The following is a 26,138-nucleotide window of genomic DNA, read 5'->3' on the forward strand; positions in this document are numbered from 1 at the left end:
TCAGAAATGAAGTATTTGGCACATGGTTGCAAAGCCTGGGGCTGTTCTATACATTCCTGGTGCTTGAGTGAGTCCAGGTGTCCTGCATGAATGATGAGCTCATCCCTGTGTCCGGGGGCCCCCAGTGTTGTAGAATGTGCTCCCTCTGCTGGTTCCCTCTCAAAACGAAAATTGGTTTTGAGACGGATTTGAATTCCCACAGTGCTCTCCTCAGATCCAAGAATCTGACCTCTGCAGAGTGATTAGAATTTTCTGGCTAAAGTGGTTTTTTGTTTAAAACCAACAACCTGACTCCTTCACTCATTCAGGTTGACCACCTTAGACAAATCCGGCTAACATGGGAAGAGAATGATATGGTGAAAAGAGCAAATCAGAATGTGTTTATTTTCACAGTTGGCCTAGCAACAAGCAGAGCAGTGCAGCTTGGGCAATGTCCCCAGATGTGCCCACGGACAAGCTGTAAAGGACTCACACCTAAGGTATCTAGGAGGAGGAGGGCCGCCGGCGTCAGAGAATAACAACACCAGAGGGCCAGCTACATGTGCGTTCCAGTGGAGTCCTGGCTACTCACGAGGCTGAGGTGGGAGGATCGCTTGAGCCCAGGAATGTGATGATTGCACCACCACACTCCAGCCTGGGTTGCAGGGCAAGACCGTCTCAAAAAAAAAAAAGTGCGTTTCACTTAAACAACAAACAGTGTGTAAAGTATAAGTATGTCCCATTGAATACTTGAGACATAGTACTAAATCTCACAGGACTCCCTGTGTTTGATCAGGCAACCCTAAAGGTGAGGAAAGAGGAACCAGGAGGAGTAGAAAGCTCAGTCTAGAGGCTTAGAAGGCCCTTGGATGCAAACTGCTCAAACGCACTGTTGCCTGGAAGCTGGTGACAGCTGAGCCACTAGACCGGAGACAATAGACTGCCCCACCGAGACCCTGGCATAAGTCTTCTGTGTGGGGTGCTATTGCAAGAGCTCAGACTGGGAAGAATCTATTCTCTGCCATCTTTGCAGGGCTGATTTAAATCTCATCATCTTGTCTTGTGTCATCTTGTCTTGTTTACACAAACTACTTATTATGAGACACTTTAAAGAACCTTAGTAAAATACTTTGGTCTTATCATCTTCAAAGCCTTGGTTTCAATTCCCTTAACAGGGAAGTGTTATGGAGCTCTTCCCTGCAGTTTTACCTCCTCCTGCGGCTGCAGGCAGCCAGGCCCTGCTCCATTTATCAACTGATTAATCAAATGCCACTGGTCCTGCTTGTCTGACTTTGCCTGTTACCCAGGCTATACTCATGCTGGTTGCATATTAACACATATTGTGCTTCAGCAGCCAGTGGCTTTATTTCCTAAGGGGACATTTCACAGGCACAAAAAGATCACCCATAAATTTACCTTTTTTCCCTCGCATGAACCAGGAGAGGGTGTCCTGAGGTTAAGCTGGACCGTTCCCACTTCCATCTCCCTGCACCCAAGTCCGCTTTAGGAGCTGGCCTGGCACCACCCAACCTGTGTGAGTGCTGGATGAGACCTCAGGGCCAGCCACCGCCACCTCTCAGGCAGACTTTCCAGGAGAACCCTGCAGCCAAGCAGCTACTAGTTTTCTCCCAGTCATCCCACGACAGCACAGTTATTTTCATTCTCTTTACTTATTTTTTTCATGCCTAAAGTCTCTAGGTGTGTTGCGTTTTTTATTTTTTTATTTTTTTTTATTTATTTATTTATTTATTTTTTTTTTTTTGAGACGGAGTTTCGCTCTTGTTGCCCAGGCTGGAGCGCAATGGCGCGATCTCGGCTCACCGCAACCTCCGCCTCCCGGGTTCAAGCGATTCTCCTGCCTCAGCCTCCCAAGTAGCTGGAATTACAGGCATGCACCACCACGCCCGGCTAATTTTTTGTAGTTTTAGTAGAGATGACGTTTCTCCATGTTGGTCAGGCTGATCTTGAACTCCTGACCTCAGGTGATCCGCCTACCTCAGCCTCCCAAAGTGCTGGGATTACAGGTGTGAGCCACCACGCCCAGCCTCTAGGTATGTTTTTAAACCCTTCATTGGCGGTGGCCTGCCCACTCTGTGTGCCTTTCTGGGTTAGCAAGGACTAAGTCAAGGCCTGGTGTGTGTGAGACTGGGATGTGGGCTGTGCTCCTTCTCTTTTTTTCCCCACTTGTTCCAAGAGTAAATGTCTTGTCTTTGTGAAGTGCTGATCCCAAGACAGATGTGTTCACAGAACAAGACCAGCTTGTTTCATGCTGACTTAGATGTTGGATTACCATAGACAATTATTTAAAGCACCTGAGAGAGAAAGAAAGGTGGCCAAGGTAACGAAGTAATCATTATCTGTGCTTGCCCTGGAGGGACACTGCCCACAAAAGGACAAGGTTGTTCTAATGCACCCCAAAACCCAGCCTGGCATCTCACAAGGGACAGATCTGGCATGAAAATTTGGGGGGATGAACACAGCTCTATTAACTAGAAAAAGAACCATGCCGGGCGCGGCGGCTCACAGCTGTAATCCCAGCACTTTGGGAGGCCGAGGCGGGTGGATCACCTGAAGTCACAAGTTCGAGACCAGCCTGACCAACATGGGGTGAAACCCATCTCTACTAAATACAAAAAGTTAGCCGGGCGTGGTGGCGGGTGCCTGTAATCCCAGCTACTTGGGAGGCTGAGACAAGGAGAATCGCTTGAACCTGGGAGGTGGAGGTTGCAGTGAGCCGAGATCACGCCACTGCACTCCAGCCCGGGCAATAAGAGTGAAAAAACTCTGTCTCAAAACAAACAAACAACAAACAAAAAGCCATGATCTCAAATCCTACTTTTTAAAAAATTAATTGAGGTCATCGTTTAAGAATGACAGCCCCATCATTATTAGATTGAAGCTAATCTTTGTGATCGAGGCAGCCAGGTCCTTTGTGACATTCTCTGATTCCCTAGCTCCCGCCTCCCCACGCAACTCTTAGAGCAGTCCGGTTCACCCTGGAAACATGGATAAATATCCACGTATCAGGGCATGGAGAGCGGAGGAGACATAGACATTTCTCTTAGATTGGGTGACAGTCATTTGCGCTTTTCCTGGTTTCATCTCAAAGACTCTTGATAGGGCAAATAAATAGTGTCTGAAATAGTCTCAGGGAAATTGGCAGTGTAGGGGGCTCAACTGCATCTGGCAGAGGCCGGAGTCTCCTGGTACAGACCCTCTCCTGGCAGGAGCCAGCACAGGGAACCCAGGCCGGAGTCTCAGGCTGGAACAGTTGCAGGCCAAGCAACTTCACAAAGTCAAGAGGGCTCTTGTTTTTTTGCGACAGATCCTCTCATCTTCTCCTAAAAGTTGTTTGCATCCCGCTGCTCTCATTCTCAAGGGCCTCAAAGCACAAGGATAAAGCCCAGTGTCTGCAAAGCCCACCTGGCTCGACAGCCAGCCTCCTGCTGTGCTCTGATGGGACTGTCTGCTGGGCCTCCGTGTTCCTTCCTACACCCACCCTGGACTCTGCAGGAGCCAGTCTCCTCCTGCCTCGTTTTCTCCCCCATCACACACCACCCTCCTCCTCAGCTTGCCCAGCCTTCAGAATCCACTTGAACTTGAGCCTTTCCAGAATTGCTCCTCTTTCCTTGCCTAGAGCTCATCCCTTCCTCACTGCTCTGAACAGCAGGTCTGACCTGTTGAGCCAGCACTGGCCTTCGGGCTGGCTTCGGACTCCTCTTATGTTAATATTCTCATCTAAGGGTAACGTCTTATCTCCCCAGACAGGCTGAAAGCTCTTTCAGGGGATGGGTCTGGTGTGATGCTGCACACATATCACAAGCCTCCAATCAATAGTTCAGGAATAAATAAATGTTAGTGTGTCTGTGTTTGTCCCCCCAGCTCTGGAGAGCGTGGGAGCCAGTGACCAAGAAGGCCGCCTCCCACTTATCAAGGAGTCTCACACTCCTCCCGAGTTAACGAGCATATTTGTGTGAATAACGTCTTTTATGTTATATACAGTTTACATACATATATGTGTTGTGTATATGTTATATGTGTTATAACTTTCTTTTATTTATTTATTTTTGAGATGGAGTTTCACTCTGTCGCCAGGCTGGAGTGCAGTGGCACGATCTCGGCTCACTGCAACCTCCACCTCCTGGGTTCAAGTGATTCTCCTGCCTCAGCCTCCTGAGTAGCTGAGACTACAGGTGTCCGCCACCACGCCTGGCTAATTTTTGTATTTTTAGTAGAGTCGGGGTTTCACAGTGTTGGCCAGGATGGTCTCCCTCTCTTGCCCTTGTGATCCGCCTGCCCCTGCCTCGCCTCCCAAAGTGCTGGGATGACAGGCGTGACCCACCGCACCTGGCCTTATATGTGTTACAACTTTCTATGATAAAAGTGGGGATGATTCCCATGGGGGAACCTGTTTTCATTCTAAGATTGAAAACAAAATCAAAAAACTCAGAATGAAGTTTGTTTTCAATCACCTATTAAATGGAAAATGGTAATTTTCTGAAAAGCATCTCATTATGGGGACTTGGGGGAATGGAGAGAGGCAGGGCAAAGGACCCAAAGCTGCAGATATGTGGAGTGAGAAAGTTTAGAGATCGGAGGCCCAGCGTGAGCCCTATAGTGGCAACATTGTATTAGATCCAGGAAATGTGCTCATAGAGTAGATTGTCGATGGCTCCTATCACACGGACACACACACACACACACACACACACACACACAAAGGATAACTGTAGGAGGGGATGGATATGTGAATTTGCTTGATAATCATAACTATCTCACTGTGCATAAGTATATCAGAACATCATGCTGTATACTTTAAATACGATAAAAAGCATCTTATTCGCCAAAATAAGTCACAGAGAATGAACACTGTGGTAACCTCAAGTACCCCAGCCATCGTGACATTTCGGGGCAGCTGTACCCACGGGCGGAGAAGGTGTGCCTGTCTGAGCCCCTCACAGGCCCGCACCTGCTTCTGGAAATGCCACTGCTGACTCCCATCAGTCATGGTGTTTACAGCTCCAGGCAGGATCATCGCTGGAGCTGACTTACTAATTTCTGAAAAGTCAGTTTCTTTTCTGGAGGATGTTCACATGCCAGTCTCCGGATTTCCTGTGCCTGAGGAAATGAGGACACAGTGTGGAAGCGCGCTTGCCTGAAGCTTCGTTTTGTTTTCTCATCCTGGCTCCAACCCAGGAGGCCCTCATCTTGTTGGGAGAGGAACACTGGCCGAGTCACAGCCAGGCGTGCTGAGTGGAGACAGGTGCGTAGGGAGGGCTCCAGGTGGGGACTGTCCCATGTGTAGGAGAGGAATCCAGGGACAGGGAGAGGCCGGGTGGGCAGCAGAGGCACAGACCAGTCGGATGCAAAGCAGGAAGTGGATAACTTCCTCTTCCCATTGTCATCTGGATCCTCCTCCTCCGTGTGGAAATCCTCACAGTCACACCTCGCTGAGCCAGCTGGTGGCCGGCCCTGCGCACAGGAGGGACCTCCTGGGGCCCCCAAGGGAAGTCACACACACAAGGCCCCAACTCAGTTGCTCTCCCAGACTCTCTCCCCGCTTTCTTGGAGGGTGCAACGGGATGGAAGAAAATCTGAATAACTAATCCTAAGTAGTACACGTTATGCCATTTCTCCCAGAGAAACCTCTTTCCTCTAAGCTCTGAAGGCACTTAGAACCCATACCAGTTAGTGCTAATTTATTTTCCCTCTTGGCCCGTTTTCTATTGGTTCTTCACTAATTTGGTCTCTCCAACTCAAGTCCAACTTCCTAGAGGGCAGAGGATGGCATGATTTTAGTACCATATCTCCCCACCATCCCCTATATCTAGTACAGCTTAAATACATGAAGTATATAATTTAATTAAAACGAGCTGAAAATACATATATCATGACATCCTATCCCAAATATATAATGTTTATCAATATGAGCAGGTACAATAGAGAACGTTGGCATGGATAGGCTTGTTTTGAAAAGCAGGAAAATCTCAAGCAGAGGCTGCTACTAGCACATGTGGGCCGAGAAAGTCTCCCGGCTGCAGCCTGGCCTCTAGGGCCAGCCCTCAAGAAGCCATTTGCACTGGGTGGGATCAGGGTACATTGCCCAGAACATTGTGGGTGACGGCCCTGGGACCAAACATGTCTCAGGAGAAATCCCATTCCTGGTTCTACAGGCGAGTGCCTCCAGGTGCCTGCATCTCAGTTACCCAGGGCCTACTCACCTCAAGGCAGAGTTGGGTATCCAGATGACTAGAGGCAGCAAAGGACATGATTCTGGAGTTAGGGTTGGGGATGGCCCCATTTTCCCTCTTTGATAGAAGTCAACACTCCAGGACATTTGAACGGTACCAGAGGCTGCCACAAAGGCCATAGCAGTGACAGCTGAGACTGGCCCCTGGCAGGAGCCAATAACTCTGCAGGATCAGAGAGGTGCCAGAGAACCTGAACATGGAAACGTTTTTGTCCAGGCTGGCAGTAACAAACACTCTTCCACCCTTGATACCAACAGAAATAAGCAGCAATCTTGGGCTCATTGGCTCACATCTGTAATTTTGGGGGCAGAGGTGAGCAGATCGCTTGAGCCCAGGAGTTGGAGGCCAGCCTGGGAAACATGGTGAAACCCCTTCTCTACCAAAAAAAAAAACCCACAAAAATTAGCCATGCCTGTAGTCATAGCTACTCAGGAGGCTGAGGTGGGAGAATGACTTGAGCCCAGGAGGCAGAAGTTGCAGTGAGCTATAATCACACTGCACTCCATTCTGGGCAACAGAGCAAGACATTCTTAAGAAAAAAAAAAAAGCAGCAATCTTCTCCAAGGATCAAGGGAGGGTGCCATCAGTTAGTACTTTCTGAAGCTGCGTCATGATCTCTTTTTAGCCCACTCCCCTCCCTCCCCATCCCTCAGTCAAGTCCCTAGGATGTGAGTTTGCTTTTGAAGCTTGAAGTGGCCTTCAGCTCAGAGACATCTGTCTGGGGACCCTGCTTCTCTTTTCTACATCTGTCCCAATAGTTGAGCAGGGACTGGAACAGCTTAAGGTGAGCAGCAGCCACCTGTTCCCAAAAAGCCCTTAGCTTGGATTCTCAGCAGACAGTGGAACATCAGTTTCATACACATTTTGTATTTCTCACCCCATCTGCAAACCTTTTCTTTGAAGAGTATTCCAAGAATGGAACACAGAGCTCCCCAGAAGCACACTGTTGCTTGAGTTTGGACTAGAATTTAATGTTCCCTGCACCTCAAGAGAATCCAAGATGTATATCTCTACACCAGATGCCACTAGGAGTCTTTCTGTCCCTTATCATTTTAGTTAAGAAGTGACTCGATGGTGTCATCCTTGCTTCACAGAGGGAGGAGCCAGGCTTCAGATTCTGCCCTTTCGAAAAGGAAGAAGGAGGGAGAACGGGGACAGACCTGTGTGTGCAGCACTATGGAGACAGTTCACTATGTCGAGTACAACACATTCCCTTTGTCTCATTCGAAAGCCATGATGGACAGAGAGGTGTGGAAAATCTAAGATCACAAATATGCCATGAGAAAGTGTCTTTGTTTCTACTGCTACTTTACAAAACCACATCTCTAACTACTAACACTTCAAATTCCCTCAAAATAAGCGTCTTTTCCCAATTGTCCCTCACTACTAACTATAGTCAAGATCTGGAATTACTACGGAAATTTAGCATCTGAAAGAAACAGGAGGTTATGATTAATCCCTAATGACAATTGGGCACAAACTTACTGCTTTTCTTCTACCTTTTCTAATTAAATTAAGTACCCAATGCTCTTCTTGTTTTCCACCAGGTGTTCTAGTCACTGCATGATGGGATTTTTACTTTTGCCACTTCTCTGGACTCCTCACTCTTAATCATTTTAAACGTGGTTAAAATGACAATCTTTACCATATTTGATATATAACTTTTGAAAAGAATAAAACTTAGCACCCTCCTGTTAGTCCTTATCTAAATGGAAACTTATTAGCCGAGCATCAAGGGCCCAATGAAGTGCCCCCTCTTTGGAAATTCATCTCTGCTTTTTTTAATATATATTTCAATCATGTCAATTTCTTACTGTTCTTCTAAATAGGTGCTGATTACTAAACTCTATTCGTGGGTTTTATTTTTTATGTTCCTCTCCATTAATTAATATTCTTCACTGACTTTAAGACTTCATGATTCATTCTTTTAAAAGAAGGTGTTTGATTTCCTCCACTGTTAACTGTTAAGTAACTCTCTGATAACATGGTTTTCAGGCTATCTTTCTCATCTGGAGTAATTATGTTTCAAGTGTCAGGGGGAAATACATTTTCTATCCTGTGCATAAACTCATGCTGGGCACTAAGAGCATGGAGCATGTCCCAGTTATCTATTGCTGCATAACAAACCAACCCAAACTTAGCAGTATAAAATAATCACTACTTTAGTATGCACATCAATTTTCAGGGTCAGAAATTCTTTTCTGCTTTATGTATGGAGTCTCAGCTGGGAGTGACATAAATGGCTGGAGACAGACATCTCCAGCCCAGTCCAGCCAACAGCCTCCGCTCCTGCGCACCCGCAGCCTGGGGCCCCAGGTTCCTGTGGTCTTATCGACCCTAATCCTCCCATCTCTCCTTCCCACTCCCTCTCCAAATTATTCAGAATTCCAAATTGTTATCTGGATCCTGCAAAGTAATTCAGCTACTCTTCAGAGTCTCTCAGTTATTACCAAATTCGCTCGGAAGCTTGAATTTACCTATCTAAATCCATTCTCAAAAACACACTGGCCTTTTCAAGCCAGGACATCTCCAACAGTAGTTGCTGTTAGAAACTGCAATTTCCCCTTCTCAATTACATTTTTATAAATGGACTTATTGGTAGGCAAATTACATTAAAAAAAAAAAAAAAGGCGTGTATGGGTCTTCAGGGAAGCTTGGACAGGACGTGGGCGCGCCGGGAGCTCGCAGGAGCAGCGGGTCTGGCTCTGGGCGCGCAGCCGGCACCGGGGCTGCACTCACCGGGACGCCGGACCCGCCCGCTGGAGACCCCGCCCCTGGCGTTGGGCTCCTAAAGGGAAGGGGATTCCCAGGGAGGCCTCAACCCCGGACTCTCCCGACCCCTCGCTGCGGGTCTCGCTCCCTGCGCGCGCCGGCGCGTTTCCTGCCCTCCTAGGCGTCCGCTGGTTTGCGCCCTGGCGGGGACGTGGGCGGGGCGGGCGGCATTTAAGGCAGGTGCAGCCTCCGGAGTGCAGCGGCTGGAGATCGGCCGCGGAGGTGCGCGCAGGGCCCGCGCCGCCGCCGGTATCTCCACCGCCGGGATCTCCACCGCCAACACCTCAGCCACCGCTGCTGCCAGCGCCACACGAGGCCCCACACCCTGCGCTCCGCCGCTGCGGTCCGGGATCCGCGCTCCGCGCCCGCAGCCCGCGGCGCCAGCAGCCCAGCATGCCCCAGGTGCGTGCAGCCCCCGCGCCCGCCGAGGACTCGAGACGCGGGGCCAAGGCCCCCGGGACCGGAGCAGGCTGGCGGGAAGCGAGGAAAAGGCGAAAAGAAGAAACGCCCCGTCCGGGGGAAAGGGGAGGCCGCCTTTCCTTTGCGCGCCCCCCGGCCTGGGCACCGCTTCTCTGACGCCCCGCCACAGCTCCCTGCGGCCGCTGGGGCTGGCCGGGGAAAGAAGCCCGTCCAGAGGTGCGAGGAGGGGCCAAGGGGTCCTGGGCCGGCTCCGTAGCACCTGCGGGCTCCGACTCGGGAGCATGGGTGCCAGGGATGCGCTGCGGCCTGAAAAGCCCTCCGGTTAGGGCCCCCGATCAGGACTGAGGGTCGTAAGCTTAGTGGGTGCTCCCTCCCCAGGAAGCAGGACGCACAGCTGGTGCGTCCTCTGGGAAAGACACCTGAGAGGAAACCTCGCAGCTCCTTGGAGGTGTCAGTCAGGAGTTGGGGGTAACTTGCCACCTGTTCCACCCAGAGAAGGGTCACCCTGAGGAGCTGCTGGCTGGCCTGTGCCCACCCCGCCTCCCCTCTACACGGGCGGAGGGGAAGCCAAGGTCAGCGGGAGGTGGGGGAGAGACTCCACTGTCCGACTCCCTCCGGCCTCCCCAGAGGAGGGAAGCAAAGGGAGAAGGGGCTCCTGACTCCTGCAGGTCCCGACCCCGCAGAGGGGCGCTCAGCGCCTCTTCGGAAACCCCATTTGGGGCCAATATTGATATTGCACCTGCGCTTCTCTTTCAGCAAACCCCAGACATTTACTCCGTGGAGCTCAGCGGAACTAAGGACATCGTGAAAACAGACGAGGGGGATGGCAAGGAGAAGTACAGGGGTCTGAAGAACAACTGCCTGGAACTCAAAAAGAAGAATCACACAGAGGAGTTTCAGAAAGAACTCCATCTGGTCAGTAGCCTTAAGCCACAGGGGTCCTGCCGGCTGTGGCCTTTCCCCGCAAGAGCTTGGCCCTAGAGCCCACCTCTTACCACATTCAGTCTGAGGGATTTGAAATCCCCTTGAGATTGGTTTCCTGGTGTGTGGTGTGTGTGTATGTGTGTGGTGTATGTGCGTGGTATGTGCGGTATGTGTGTATGTGTGTGGTGTGTGGTGTGTGTATGGTGTGTGTGTATGATGTGTGTGGTGTGTATGTGTGTGGTGTGTGTGGTGTGTGTATGTGTGTGGTGTGTGGCGTGTGGTGTGTGTGTGTGTGTGCTGTGTGTGTGTTTGGTGTGTGTATGTGTGGTATATGCGGTGTGTGTGGTGTGTGTATGTGTGTATGTGTGTGGTATGTATGTGTGTGGTATGTGTGGTGTATGTGTGTGGTGGGTGTATGGTGTGTGTGTGGTGTGTGTATGTGTGTGGTGTGTGTATGTGTGTGGCGTGTGCTGTGTGCATGTGTGTGCTGTGTGTGGTGTGTGTGTGTGGTGTGTGTATGTGTGTGGTATATGCTGTGTGTGTGGTGTGTGTATGTGTGTGGTATGTGTGGTGTATGTGCGTGGTATGTGTGGTTTGTGTGTAGTGTGTGGTGTGTATGTGTGGTGTGTGTGTGGTGTGTGTAGGTGTGTGGTGTGTACCTGTGTGTGTGTTTGGTGTCTGTATGTGTGTGGTATACGTGGTGTGTGTGTGTGGTATGTGTGTGTGGTGTGTGTATGTGTGTGGTATGTATGTGTGGTGTATGTGTGTGGTGTGTGTGTGTAGTGTGGTGTGTATGTGCAGTGTGTGTATGTGTGTGGTGTGTGTGGTGTGTGTGTGGTGTGTGTAGGTGTGTGGTGTGTACCTGTGTGTGTGTTTGGTGTCTGTATGTGTGTGGTATACGTGGTGTGTGTGTGTGGTATGTGTGTGTGGTGTGTGTATGTGTGTGGTATGTATGTGTGTGGTATGTGTGGTGTATGTGTGTGGTGTGTGTGTGTAGTGTGTGGTGTGTATGTGCGGTGTGTGTATGTGTGTGGTGTGTGTGTGGTGTATGTGGTGTATGTGTGTTGTGTGTGTGTGCTGTGTGTGTGTGTTTTGAATGGTGTGATAGTATTTGCCCAGAGGTCAGGACCTCTGCAGGATTCCTACCTTCTGGTTGGAGGCAGTCCCCGTAGAACTCAGAAGGAGGAGCCTCTGATTCCAGGCCCCCACAGGCAAGGCCAGACCTCTACCCCTCCCCCAGCTGCTGCAGTGAGAAGTAAGTAACCACTTACCAGTTTTCAACTGATTAGTAAAACTATTTGAGCTGGAACTTCTGAGGAGGAAAACCAAAGCCCCTAGGCCATGCAGATCGAAGGTATGAAACCGCAGGGAAAAGCAGTTTCAGTTGTAAAAATGTGGAGCTTGGATTGGGAGGACCTCAGGCCCCATCAGAGTCCCACGTCTCCACTGAGCTGAAACTGGCAACAAATGACTGACCCTCACTGAAGGTCCATTTTCTCTGTGTAAAATGGGAAATAAATAATTTGCTGGGGTCTATGAGGGGAATAAATGAGATGAGGACATTGCGATTCAGGTGCTTTAGGGGTGTGCAATATTATTATTATTAAGGAAGAGCTCTGGAGTTATTAAAACTTGCTTTTTTTGGGGGGGGGGGACAGAGTTTTGCTCTTGTTGCCCAGGCTGGAGTGCAATGGCGCTATCTCTGCTGCACACTCCACCTCCTGGGTTCAAGCGATTCTCCTGCCTCAGCCTCCCGAGTCACTGGGATTACAGGCGCCATCACACCCAGCTAATTTTTGTTATTTTTAGTAGAGACAGAGTTTCGCCATGTTGGCCAGGCTGGTCTCGAACTCCTGACCTCAGATGATCCACCTGCCTGGGCCTCCCAAAGTGCTGGGATTACAGGCGTGAGCCACTGTGTCCGGCCCAAACTGGCCACTTTAATAATAAAACTGCCTTGGGTCTGAAATGTGACAGATTTTATCGGTAACACCGAAGGGGAAACTTCTACACTGAGCTTGAGATGTGCTGGATTGTCCCCACCGTCGTTGGCAGATCTTACAACTCTGTGACTCCCGAGGGGGCCTCCTCTTTTGTGCTGGAGAGCCATTTGTTAAGTATTCAGAAATTCGGCAGGCTGACTGACATCCTGTTAGCAGCTTGAAACTTGGTTCTAGTGAGAAATCAGCAAACTCTACAAATCCGAGCTTTGTGTTTATCTTTCCTGGAGAGGTTGTTAAACATTTTACAGCACACCACTGGGCAGTTGTCCGTATCTATCATGATAGACATTGAAGAACAGATCCCTGAAATTGGACTGACCTCCATTCAAATCCCAATGTAACTGAAGTTCAGTTTTCTATTTTGAAAAATACAAGAATTTTTTTTCTACCTCTTAGGGTTACTAGGAGGATTAAATGAGATAAAACGGGGAAAAGACAGCTCAGCACCAGACGATAGATAGTTCTTATTATTTCCCATTATCTCTAGCGTTTAAGATTGAAGACATACCTATTTTTCCCTTGACATTACAAGGGTCCTGTAATTTCAGCAGCATATTGAATGCTTTTGCCTCCCAACCTTTCTTGGCAAATTAGTGTCTTAACGACACCTGAAGTATCCTGGCCTTTGAATAAAGGGCCAGGTGATGACCCTAGGGGTGGGTGGGGTGCTGCCCTGTGCTAGTCCAGTGCTGGCCAGTAGAGGGCACCCCAGACACACACCACCACCTTACCCCACCCCTCCCCCATGCTCTCATCCCCATGCCCAGGGTGAAGGGACAGGAAAGGTCCTCTGCTATCTGCAGGGACCTTAAAGTCTGAGGTCCATGCATGGAGACAATGGCTTGGATCATCCACTACTTGTATCTGCCCAAAACCTAGCGTGTTGTGCTGTGCTCTGTGCGGAACACAGCTTTAATCTTGTGAATCCCCTGCAATATCACACTCAGTCGATATTAGTGGAAGGGATGAAGGACAAAGCAGAATCTGGCTGAGAAGAGGGCTAGAAGCAAGATAATAGGGATAATAATGAATTCTGTTTTATTGGAAGGCCTAGTCTCTTACTGCAACATGGAACTATTTTTTGCATATGCGTAAGAAGAGACGATGTGAGTACCAGTCAACAGTATCAATCTTTGTTTCACACAATCGGGGTTTAAAGAATCCTGAGTGCTGGGCTTTCTAGGGGGAGCCAGGAAGACTTACCCTAGGTTTTCTGCTACAGGAAGAGGCTTCTTGTCCTTTAGCCCAGTGGTTCTCAAAGGGAGAGGAGAAGAGGATTCCCCCACCCCTCTCCCAGGGGAAAAATGGAAACATTTTTGGTTACCACAACTGAGGGGAGGATGTTAGTGGGTGGAGCCCACAACAAAGAATTATTCACCCAGAATGGCAGCAGGGTCACGGGTGAGAAACCCCACTGTAGTCTAATGATTCTGTAGCAGAATTCACAAGTGGCAGCCACAATGGTGTGGGTTTATTCAGCAGAACCTTTACCTGCAGGGTTTCGCTGCCCAGTGAGCTCCCTGAGCGTCACAGCTTGAGTGAGGGAAGCTGCTTTTCCCTGCCAGAGCCTACACAGCAAAGGAGGTGGAGTTGTGCCAGCCCATGAAGCGGGTCTAGCGTGGTTTTGCCAGCAGCCCCAGCCAATCCCAGGGTTCAGGTCTGAGGGAAGCCTCCAGCTCACTGGCACCTGGAAGATGAGGGTGCCAGGACGTGTATGCGCTGGAGTTCAGACTGAAGCGAGGTGCATGGCTTTGTTCAGAAAAGCTGCAGGCAGCTTCTGGGTAGTAACAGCAAGTGCAGGATTGTGCCGATTCAGGGACAGTCACTCCTGAGGCAGTGCCATCCTTCGCTGGACAGCTGCCTAGCACAGGAGTTCTTTCTCTCCCGTCCCCCACGCTCCTTGGTCCCCTCCCTTCCTCAGAGCTGCTATTCCCAGCTTCTATGGCTGGTCAGAGCTTGGGGCTTGAGTCTTTTTGGAATTATCTTATTCATTCTGTTCTTCCTTTCATGGACTTTAGGATGACCACAAACTCAGCAATAGGGAATTGGAAAAGAAATATGGCACAGACATCATTACGGTGAGTCGTGGGAACCAGGGATTCAGAATAGAAGCCTCCCGACTCTACAGAGGGAAGGCTGTGTGTGGTGGGGGGTGTGTGGAAGAGTAGCGGCGACTTTAGGAGGAGGCGCCCCTGCAGCACCTTTGAGACTGCAATTATTTGCATCTGGACACTGTTCAAGTCAACAGAAATACCTACTGTGGGGTCACACTGGCCTGGCAGTGAGAGGGACCAAGAGGGACAGATGACTCCTGGCCTCAAGGACAAAGTGGCCAGGTGGGGGAGGCAGATGTGTACGGGAGTGCCCTGAGATTCACTCTGTCCCGCGGGGATGGCCACAAGAAGTAGAAACGCTCTGCTGGGAGAAAGGTGGATTCTGACTGAAGGGGCCAGAGCTGGCTCTTGGGCTGCTGCCACATTTGCGCGGGAACTCAAGACGATTTGGATTTAAGCTGGTGGAGGACCCCAGGGCCAGTAAGCACAGAGCCGGACTGGAGACAGTCTGGGCTTGCTGGAAGCTAGTATGTGTGGAGAGGGGACAGGTGCAGCAGGAATGAAGCCAGGAAGGTCATCTGGGTGAAGCTGTCAAAGTATTCACATTAAACTAACAAGCAGGGGCTGTTGTAGAGGCAGAAGGGACATGGTTTCTACACAAGGAGGTGATTTCATTGGTTTTCAAAAGGCAGTTCATGTAGAAGATCATTTTTTTAAAATGAGAAATGGAAAGGTCTAGAAGAATGGAACAATAGCCCAGGACTGTGAAATGAGGATCTGAAACAATGCTGAAAGACATTGCAGGGGCTGGGCACGGTGGCTCATGCCTGTAATCCCAGCACTTTGGGAGACTGAGGTGGGCAGATCACCTGAGGTCAGGAGTTTTGAGACCAGCCTGACCAACATAGTGAAATCCCATTTCTACTAAAAATACAAAAAATTATCAGGGCATGGTGGCACATGCCTGTAATCTCAGCTACTCGGGAGGGTGAGGCAGGAGAATCACTTGAACCCAGGAGATGGAGGTTGTGATGAGCAGAGATCACGCCACTGCACTCCAGCCTGGGCAACAAGAGTGAAACCATCTCAAAAAAAAAAGAAAGAAAGATATTGCAGACAAACACAGCCAGCAGGACTTGTGGGGATTTTTATTGAGCCCCTCATCTCGCTAGCCACGTCACAGCAGCAGGAGGAGGAGAGCTGGTCAGGTGATGGGCTGGGGTGGGGGCCAGGAGGTGAGAGCAGGGAAGGCAGGAGGGAGGAGCCGATGATGAGCTTATTGTGAGTTATACCATAAGAAGTCTTTCCGGAACACCCCTGAGGAAATGTTCTGCAGTTATTCAGAAAGATGAGTCTGGGGTTCCGGAAAAGGAATTGCTAGTGAAGGGAGATGGGAATCAAGCCATTCAACAGATACTTGAATCACTACCACAGAAAAAGCATGAGACGCAAGAGAGAACACAGAAATGACCAAGACCGGCCGGTCATGGTGGCTCAGGCCTGTAATCATAGCACATTGGGAGGCCAAGGTGGGCAGATCACTTGAGGTCAGGAGTTTGAAACCAGCCTGGCCAACATGGTGAAACACTGTCTCTACTAAAAATATTTTTAAAGTTATCCAAGTGTGGTGGCGGGTGCCTGCAATCCCAGCTATGTGGGAGGCTGAGGCAGGAGAATCGCTTGAACCCAGGAGGAGGAGGTTGCAGTGAGCCGAGATCGCACCATTGCTCTCCAGCCTGGGCAACAGAGTGAGACTCCATCTCAAAAAAAAAAAAAAAAAGACCAAGACAGAGTCCTGGCCTTTAAGTAGCTTACAACATAATTAGGGAGAAGAGGTACCTACAGACTTGTCCACAAAGATGGTTTGTGGGGGAAATTCCTGTGCACACGCAGGGTTTCAAAGGTGAGGGCGCCTCATGGATGGCAGGCCCCCCAGGGCAGGGGCTGCTCACATGGGCTCAGGGCTTGGGTGGGATTTATGCCTGTCAAGATGAATGAGAACTTAGGCTGGATGTGTAGAAAGGTAGAAAAGGAGGAGGCGTAAGGATGGAAACTAAAGCCACATGCTGTCTGTGCAGGGTTCCAGAAGTTTCCCTATTTCCTGGGGAGTTACTGCATTGCTCTTAGCCCTGGTGACTAGCTTCTTCATTCCAAGTACTCCTTCATCAAATTACTCCTCTGGCCGGATAAACCTCTAAGAAACTAAAACCCCTTAGCAGAGCAGAGTGCAGTAGCTCTGGACCCAGTCACCACGTAGAAACCGGTCGCTACCATTGACAGGCCAGGTTCCTCGGGCAGGTTGCATCATTTTTCTGTGCCTCCAATTCCACCTCTGTGAATGAGGAGACCGAGGAATAATGGCTCCTGCCTCAAGGGTCATTTTAAAGACTAAACGAGTGAATATACAGAGCACAGTGCCTGGCTATTAAGCATTACAGTCTTTCAAAAAAAGCTGGGCAGCTGGAGAAGTGAGGCACGGTCCGCTTTTCTCAAGACCTTCTTTGGGCATAATGCCTCACCCCAAGCTGCACAACTATGCAGCCCAACCCCTGAGGGAGGAGGACTGTCTAATTCGTATTTGTTTTGGTTGTGCATGTGCTTTGTTTGGCTTCCCCAGGGTCTCTCCAGCACCAGAGCTGCCGAGCTCCTGGCCCGGGATGGGCCCAACTCCCTCACCCCTCCCAAGCAGATGCCTGAGATCGTCAAGTTCCTCAAGCAGATGGTGGGGGGGTTCTCTGTCCTCCTGTGGGTGGGCGCCTTTCTCTGTTGGATCGCATTTGGGATTGAGTACTCCAGCAACAAGTCTGCATCCCTAAACAACGTAAGGCTCTGGGGTGTCCCCTCCGGGTTTTGCTGGCAGAGCCATCCAGTGCGGCCTCGGAGGCACGGCTGAGGGCTGGTTGCCACTGCTTAGGTGTGGGAAAGTCAGGCGTTTTCCCAGCTGGAAAACAGAAATCCGATCTGGCTTTCTGATGTTCCAGAGGCAGTGTGGGAATGAAAAGGGATACACCAAACACTTTGCTTTTTTTTTTTTTTTGAGACAGAGTCTTGCTCTATCGCCCAGGCTGGAGTGCAGTGGCCGGATCTCAGCTCACTACAAGCTCTGCCTCCCAGGTTCACGCCATTCTCCTGCCTCAGCCTCCCGAGTAGCTGGGACTACAGGCGCCCGCCACCTCGCCCGGCTAGTTTTCTGTATTTTTTAGTAGAGACGGGGTTTCACCGTCTTAGCCAGGATGGTCTCAATCTCCTGACCTCGTGATCCGCCTGTCTTGGCCTCCCAAAGTGCTGGGATTACAGGCTTGAGCCACCGCGCCCGGCCAACACTTTGCATTTTTAAGGGGGAGAAAAGCTGCATCCATGTGAAGTAGTTTGGGGCTCTGTCTCCCCCAAGCTAACCTCTCCCTTTAACACGGAGAGCGACTGTGCCTGCCGAGACATGGGTACCAAATCCACAAAACTGAATCGGCCAACGTGATGACAAGAGACGGAAGTCAGAGGCAACAGGCCACATGTCATGGGGTTGGATTGACATAAAATGTGCAGAACAGGCACATCCTTGGAAGCAGGAACCAGATCGGTGATGCCAGGGCGTGGGACAGGAGCAGGGAGTGACAGCAGAGGGGCCGGGGGGATCTCCAGGCAGGGTGGAGATGCTCTGAGGCTGCGGTGGAGGGTGGCTGCATGGCTCTGTAAACTTAAAAAATCAGTAAGTTGTGCACTTAACATGGGCGAATTCTGTGGCCTGTAAACTATACCAGGACGTAACCGCCAGTGTTGCACCCTCCCATGGAGAGCTCTAGCCCCAGGGCCTGTCTCCTTCCCACTGCCGGTTTCTTTGACGCCTTTCTCCTCACCCAGGTGTACTTGGGCTCTGTGCTTGTCCTGGTGGTCATTTTCACGGGGATCTTTGCTTATTACCAAGAGGCAAAAAGCACCAACATCATGTCCAGCTTCAAAAAGATGATCCCTCAGGTGAGTGGCAGCCACCCGTCCTCTGGCCTCTGGTGACTCCCGGGTGAGGAAGCCTCAGCTGAGAGGGGCACAGGGCCCCGAGGGCCAAATGTTCCCACTTCCGTCCCTGTCGGAGCCATCGTGGGTGAATTAACCCATCTGTCGGAACCCCAGTTCCTCACAGGGTTTTGATGGTCAAATGAGGTACCAGCCAGGGCAGTGCTGGTCAGCGCATGGCATCTTCTGTTCCTGCTCCTCAGTGTTTGTGGACAGTGGTTCTGGGTTCCGGAAGGGACCTGTGGAAGGTCAGGGAGTGTTCTTTCGCGGGCAGCCAAGGAGACCAGCCTGCAGTTGTTTATCTGTGACCATGTTTGGGTCACATGTTTGCTACTGAGCCCCAGAATGCAATCGGTGGGGAAGCCCAGTGCTCCCGTCTTCCCCAAAGACCCCTGTCAGGTGTCCACACTGTCTCTGGCCCAGAGAACTGCAGGCTGGAGGAGAGATTCTGGGTGGAAAAGATGCCTTTTGCCAAGCTTGAAGCAGGAGATCACCTTGTTAAAGTTTCCCTGACCCTCGCAAGATTATCAGCCTCCCCAGCCCCACCTTCAGTGTTCTGCCCCGACGTCTAGCCAGGATTGCTCACCCTTAATGGTCTCCTTTTCTAGGAGGCCCAGGAGTCTGGCTTGGCCAGATCTGGCCGACAGTGACTCTTCTGTTCCAAGAAAAGCTCCGTGAGCTCAAGAAAAAGTAGTTCTTAGAGTCTTCAGGCCTCGAGTGAAGCAGTCTTCTGTTTCATTCTTGCTATTCTGACAGCCTCAGGCTCCAGCAGAATGCTGTGTCCACAGGGCCAGGTGCAGGCTGCCTAACAGCATGGAATCAACAGTGACAGTGACCAGGAAGTTCCAAGACCTCTGTCCTGGGGTTTGGTGTGGCACAGATTGGGGAGGAGGGCCTCCAGGGTCTGAGGCATCTGTCATGGTTTTCTTCTGCAGCAAGCTCTGGTCATCCGAGATTCCGAGAAGAAGACCATCCCTTCAGAGCAGCTGGTGGTAGGGGACATTGTGGAGGTCAAAGGAGGAGACCAGATCCCCGCAGACATCAGGGTGCTGTCTTCTCAGGGGTGCCGGGTAAGCAGCAAGGGGCACCCACCCCAAGGACCATGTTCCAAACCCGCTGGCTCTGTGGTCTTTCCCAGCATCAGTATAAGAGGCGGGGAATGAGGTACCCGGCTGTGAACCATTCTCAACATTTCTTCTAGGTGGATAACTCCTCTCTCACGGGGGAATCTGAGCCCCAGCCCCGCTCCTCTGAGTTTACCCATGAAAACCCCCTGGAAACGAAGAACATCTGCTTCTATTCCACAACGTGTCTGGAAGGTAAAAGGCCTCTGGCTCTCAGCCCACATGTCCACCTGTGTCCCTTCTCCCTCCTGGGCTCCCAGATCTGCCCTTTGCCACACCCTGTTACAAAGCTCATCCCAGAGGAAGCATGGAACTGAAGGGCCTAGAGGATGATGCGTGGCCTCTGGAATGTGGTGTGCCTATTGACTGTGCCAGCCGCCAGAGAGGGCCGCAAGCTGGCTGCACACCCCTCCTAGCTGAGGACCCCTGGAATAAAACGTCTACTTCCCCTGTAGGCACCGTCACCGGCATGGTCATCAACACGGGTGACCGCACCATCATTGGCCATATTGCCTCCTTGGCCTCAGGAGTTGGAAATGAGAAGACGCCCATTGCCATTGAGATCGAGCACTTCGTTCATATTGTGGCAGGAGTGGCCGTCTCCATCGGCATCCTTTTCTTCATCATCGCAGTGTCCATGAATTATCGAGTCCTGGATTCCATCATCTTCCTCATTGGCATCATTGTGGCCAATGTGCCCGAGGGCCTCCTGGCCACGGTCACTGTGAGTCCATGCTGTTAGACGGCCTGCACCCAGCCCTGTGGGCACAGCGTTGGTACTGGGGAGGCGCCCACACAAACTGCAATCTCTCCCAGGTCCAGAGCACCATGCCCTCCCCGCCAGGGACAACCATGGAACATTCTGAACAGACTGTTTCTTACGGAGAAAGAAACAGTTTTGTAAAAAAAATTGCTGTATTTTTAATATTTGATTGTGTTTTCCTTGAAAACGTTATGCTTTCAATCTGCAGTTCACGTAGCTTACTCTGCCCCTTGAGATCTAGATAAGACAGGCTCCACCATTCACAGATATTCTAGAAGCCTGATGCTTTCCCCACATTTCTTTGGCAGTTTCTACAACCTAGGCATTTAGGCACGTTGCCATACTCCACTTACCTCTCTTAGGAAAAAAATATTCCTCCCATTTTTCCTGCCGAGGACTCCAGCCCTTTCCTGGCCAACCCTAGACCCAGCTCTAGCTCTGCGTGTATGGGCCTATGTCATTCAGTCCCTAGACAAGAGCTCCCTCCTCCTCAGTCTCTGCCATGGGGGTCCCACGGGGTAGGAGAGGAGGGATTTATGTTTCCGGTTTGGTGACTACATGATCATTGGCCTGCTATTGTCCTTACCAAAGAAAAGAGAAGTTTTTGAAGTCCAGGTCTCTTCTGACTCCAGGAGATAGTAATTTGGGGAAATGGGAGCCAAAAGAACCCTTTGAGATCTGGGGGTGTAAAAGGATCTTTAAAATATGGAGCTTTTAAAAATGAAAAGCTCATTTTTTGTGTGTTGTTTCAACACAAAAGCTGATGAATTCCCCAAAGCAATAAGTGTGTCCTTTGGGACAACCTCTGGCATGCAGCAGCCAGTCTCTGGAGCACACTCTTGCTTAGGGACCACAGGAGGTGTCGTGGCTGTACGTGGGCACCAGCCACAGCAGCGTTGTCTTGTGTTTGCTGCCCGTAGGTCCCTTGTTTTCTTCAAGTCATGAAGGAACAAGAAAAGTGTCTCATATGTAATCTTTAAAAAAGGATTGTGGCATAGAGGGCTCTTGGTGGCATATAAGCCACCAGGTCAGTTTAGCTGTGCCAGCAACCACACCTCTCCCCTAAAACTAGTCCAGCTGTCTCGTAAAATTCAATCACAGCTAACATTGGCTATTTCTGTATTATTGGACCTGAGTTCAAATGAGGATTTTTCCCAAAGCGTCCTTCCTTCTCCTGCTAGGTGACCCTGTCGCTGACAGCAAAACGGATGGCCAAGAAGAACTGCCTGGTGAAGAACCTGGAGGCTGTGGAGACCCTCGGCTCCACCTCCATCATCTGCTCAGACAAGACCGGGACACTGACCCAGAACAGGATGACAGTGGCCCATCTGTGGTTCGACAATCAGATCTTTGTGGCTGACACCAGTGAAAACCATTCAAGTAAGTCCTATGGAGAGCTTGGTCTGGTCAGAGCTGCAGACTCCGTCCTGGGGCTGAGCTGAGCACGCGGCAGGGTCTGCAGCTGGAGGATTGCTGGACTCATGGACGGCCAGCCCAACCCACAGCAGCCACTGTTCTTTCTCTGTCTTCCAGACCAGGTCTTTGACCAAAGCTCTAGGACTTGGGCCTCCTTATCCAAGATAATAACATTGTGTAACCGAGCCGAGTTCAAGCCAGGACAGGAAAATGTCCCCATCATGAAGGTAATGCTTCTGCAGCACTCGGTCTTAAATCACAGCCAGTTTGTAGTCAGTTGCTGGGGTCTGATTATGTGCTTGATTTCATCTCTCCAGTTGCATAAATTTTCTCCAGTGCTTGCAAGAACAAGCCAGACTTACAAGACATACAGAGAGTTTTCTCTATGCACACTAGCTTTGAGAATACAAAGATGTTTAAAAGGTTTCAGAATATTGCTTTAGGGTCTTTAGAAAATTCTGGAAATGAATGCACCTCTAAGTTACTTTCTTGACTTTTCTGCCAGCTAAGTGGATGTAATCAAAGTTCCTTTTAATATACATGCCATTCATGGAAATTTAAAATGTGATTGTATAAAAATAGAAGGACTCCCGTTAACTAGAATATGGCTGCAGACGAAGCTCTAAGGGGTCTTGGAATATCGGAAGATACAAAAGACTCTCCCCCTCCCGCCCTCTCCTCCTTCCCTTTCTCCCTTTTCCTCTCCATCTCGATGAGTCACTGAATCTCTGTTCTCCTGGCTTTTCTATTTGCCATCTGTTTCCTTCCCTGACTCTTTTTCTTTCTTATTTTTTTGTTTGTTTGTTTGCTTTTCTCTCCGTCAGGCAATTCATTAATGCTCTTTTTGCCCAATTGCTTATTTGTCAATATCTTCCAAATCTTGATGTCCAGTTCTAATTTCTTACCTGAGCTCCAACCTGGATCTCTGGCTGGCTGTGTGCGTACACTAGGAAGCTGCACAAATCATGCTCGTTAACTTCCACCCATACCCAGCCTAGCTGCACATCAGTGCCTTGCCCCAATTTTCTAATTTTCTATGCTACAACCATTCTATTTGTCATTGGGCCAGAATGTTTGGAAGTCATCTTGACTTTATCCTTTCCTTGTATCCAATGAGTCATCAAGTTCTATCATTCTTGCTTCAAAATATACGTAACTTTACTTTTTATCAGCCGTACCTTGCATCTAAATAGCTGTATCAACCTCTTAATTGATTGAAATTAAGCCTCCTTGATTCCAGTTTATCCCTCCTGGAGTCTTTCTCAAATGCCCCTAATTTTCCTTAAATGGTGCTTTTTATATTCACTTAACTTTGTTCAAAATCTTCCTGTACTTCCCTGTGTTCTGCTTCTCAAGTCTAGACCTCAGGCTACCTTTCAGGGCCCACCAGGTCTTTCTCCGTCCTCCACATCCAGTGGTACCTTGAACGCTCACAGACGAGCCTGCATCTCACGTCCCAGCACCTGCATCCTGCTTTCTGGAAGGCTTTCTTCTCTGTGTATTGGTAACCCACCTATCTATCAAGATCTAGTTCGTAGCTGCTTGTTTCCAGGAAATCTTCAGTCCTCACAGAGATCCAGTTTCTCCAAACATCCCTAATGCCAGTAGGTGGCACCATTGTTTACACGCGTACCACTGTCTTGTGGCCCTCCCTGGTCACGTGATAACGTCTCTCCAACTAGATGGAAATGAGATCAGGAGGTGTGTTTTGGGTCCTGCGCTGAGGGCATGTTGGTTCATTAAATATGTGCTGCAAATATTTCTCTTCTTTGATTCCCAGAAAGCTGTGATTGGAGATGCCTCAGAAACTGCTCTTTTAAAATTCTCAGAAGTCATTTTGGGTGATGTGATGGCAATTAGAAAAAGAAACCGCAAAGTAGCGGAAATCCCTTTTAACTCTACCAATAAATTTCAGGTGAGTTTTTCCTCACACCTGGTAATCTCTGTTACTGGCAGCATGACCTTTCTACTTGCATGTATCCTTTGCTTACCTCATATTTTGAAGGATACCTGACTTCAAAGACAGCCGTCAGGGATACAGCACCTGGGCATCTGGTCCTCTAGGTCAAGCTATTTGCTGGCCTCCTTCCTAGCCCTGAAGCAGGGCAGAGAAAGAAAGACAGGCAAGGACGTCATCAGGACTTGGCTGCTTCTATGAATGAGCCATCTCTGTCACAGGCACACACACTCTGTCTCTCTCACACACACACACACACTCACATCACCACTACCAAGTACCTTCTGCCGCGAGGAGCAGCAGCCACACTCCAAAGCATGAATGCCAGGTGGGCAGCGGGGAGGCGGAACACCTGCTCCTGACACCTCTAGTGCATCAGGCCCTTGACCTACGTGGCCTCGTTCCATGTTCGCATCCAGCCTGTGAGGTAGGACTGACGAATCCTGACTCACAGAGGAGGAAGCAGGCCCTTAAAGTGTTGAGAGGCCAGAATTGCACAGCACCCGGTGTTCCCAAGGCTGACACCGAGTCCACGATTCTCCCCCCGTCACACAGAAGGAGTGTGGCACAGTTCAGGCCATGGGAGCAAGCCCTGCCCTTTGGGGAGACCACGGAGCGGCCCCTCAGGTGACAGCCCCGTCGCTTTCCGGGGCCATCCCCTGTGCTGTGGGTGGGGGTCTCCTTTCCGTCCCCTGCTCAGGTGGAAGATGACCATCCTTGCCTGGTTATCTCAGCATGCGGGGCTGGCCAACAGTCAGCCGTCACAGCCTCCCCATGTGAAGACAAATGACAGTTGGGAGCCCCAGGTCCCCATGCAGATGGCATTTTTCACAGAGCCCACGCTGAAAGCAGGATCTGGACTTGAGCTTTGCACAATAGTAAAGTATAGAAATAGAATAACAAAAACTGTATGTGTGGAGATTTCTGGTGATTATCCACCCATCTTGGTTCGGATGGAATTTAGGGTTAGAGAAGAACTCTTTTTTTTTTTTTTTTTTTGAGAAGGAGTTTCACCCTTGTCACCCAGGCTGGAGTGCAGTGGCACGATCTCAGCTCACTGCAACCTCCACCTCCCAGGTATAAGCAATTCTCCTGCCTCGGCCTCCTGAGTAGATGGGATTACAGGCATGCACCGCTATGCCCAGCTAATTTTTTGTATTTTTTAGTAGAGACGGAGTTTCACCATGCTGGCCGGGCTGGTCTCTGACACCCTGACCTCAGGTGGTCCATCCACCTTGGCCTCCCAGAGTGCTGGGATTACAGGTGTGAGCCACCAAGCCCAGCCTAGAGAAGAAATCTTGTGTTGTGAACGTCTTCTTTGTGGATAGTGAGCCAACAAAGAATCACAGTTAGCTAAATAGACAACTAACCAGAAACGTATAATGTAAAATACTCGAGCCAAGAAATCACATCTCTTATGTAAAACATAAGTAAAAATAGAGTGGGTAACGGTCCTAAAAGACTGTTTTAGGATGACTATTATTATACTAACAATGCTAGTAATAATAGGAGCTGTTCTGTGCTAATTTCCACACATATTAAATCATTCATTCTCACAACGACGCTGTGGGGTGGGTAGAGGATGAGGAGGTTGAGGTGCCGCACATCAGTGCATAGTGTGAAGATGGGGTTAGATGATGCCTCCATCAGCAGCAGGACTCGGAACCCTGCTGAAGCTCCGTCAGGGAGAAAAAGCAGGTTTCATGAGGCCTCGTGTACAAGCTGGAGGAGAAAGTGGCTACATAGAGTGGGACTAGAAAGGGGAGAGGAGCCTGTGTGAGTCCCTGCTGAAGAGGTCGAAGGTGCTGTCTGGATGCTGTTAGGGTCATTTTATGTCTACACATGAGCAGTGCTCAGCCTCACCTGGACTTCACATGTCATGGCCTTGGAAGGAGACATCTCTGCTGGAAGGAAAGAAAATGGAAAGCCTATGTCTTATTGATTAGAATAGTGATCAATAGTGTGATACTCCAAACACACTGGTCCGTTAAGACATTTAAAACGTTTATGGCAAATTGGAAAATGTTTTAAAAAGTCTTATATAAGGCCAGGCGCGGTGGCTCAAGCCTGTGATCCCAGCACTTTGGGAGGCCGAGACGGGCAGATCACGAGGTCAGGAGATCGAGACCATCCTGGCTAATACGGTGAAACCCCGTCTCTACTAAAAAAAAAATACAGGCTGGGCGCGGTGGCTCAAGCCTGTGATCCCAGCACTTTGGGAGGCCGAGACGGGCGGATTGCAAGGTCGGGAGATCGAGACCATCCTGGCTAACACGGTGAAACCCCGTCTCTATTAAAAAAAAAATACAAAAGCTAGCCAGGCGAGGTGGTGGGTGCCTGTAGTCCCAGCTACTCGGGAGGCTGAGGCAGGAAAATGGCATAAAACCCGGGAGGCGGAGCTTGCAGTGAGCTGAGATCCGGCCACTGCTCTCCAGCCTGGGCGACAGAGCGAGACTCCGTCTCAAAA

General features: G+C 50.0%; 1 protein-coding gene across 3 annotated transcripts in view; it reads left to right on the forward strand.

Moving 5' to 3' along the window:
- The first annotated feature begins 5,135 nt into the window (after positions 1-5,135).
- Positions 5,136-26,138, forward strand: part of ATP12A (ATPase H+/K+ transporting non-gastric alpha2 subunit) — a 36,311-nt gene continuing 15,308 nt past the window's right edge. Inside the window, exons 1-11 of one of the 3 annotated variants that reach the window (XM_017852269.1) lie at positions 5,136-5,242; positions 10,179-10,337; positions 14,368-14,427; positions 17,021-17,224; positions 18,262-18,375; positions 19,347-19,481; positions 19,613-19,730; positions 19,991-20,259; positions 21,480-21,678; positions 21,832-21,941; positions 23,495-23,629. In XM_017852269.1, the coding sequence (XP_017707758.1) occupies positions 17,093-17,224; positions 18,262-18,375; positions 19,347-19,481; positions 19,613-19,730; positions 19,991-20,259; positions 21,480-21,678; positions 21,832-21,941; positions 23,495-23,629 (1,212 nt within the window). In that variant the 5' untranslated portion in view covers positions 5,136-5,242; positions 10,179-10,337; positions 14,368-14,427; positions 17,021-17,092. Of the gene's footprint in view, positions 5,243-9,055; positions 9,405-10,178; positions 10,338-14,367; positions 14,428-17,020; positions 17,225-18,261; positions 18,376-19,346; positions 19,482-19,612; positions 19,731-19,990; positions 20,260-21,479; positions 21,679-21,831; positions 21,942-23,494; positions 23,630-26,138 lie in introns of those variants that run through there. The other 2 variants (XM_017852252.1, XM_017852261.1) reach the window with 2 other exon arrangements.

Source organism: Rhinopithecus bieti, unplaced genomic scaffold (assembly GCF_001698545.2).
Source record: "Rhinopithecus bieti isolate Rb0 unplaced genomic scaffold, ASM169854v2 scaffold_2247, whole genome shotgun sequence".
NCBI lineage: Eukaryota > Metazoa > Chordata > Mammalia > Primates > Cercopithecidae > Rhinopithecus > Rhinopithecus bieti.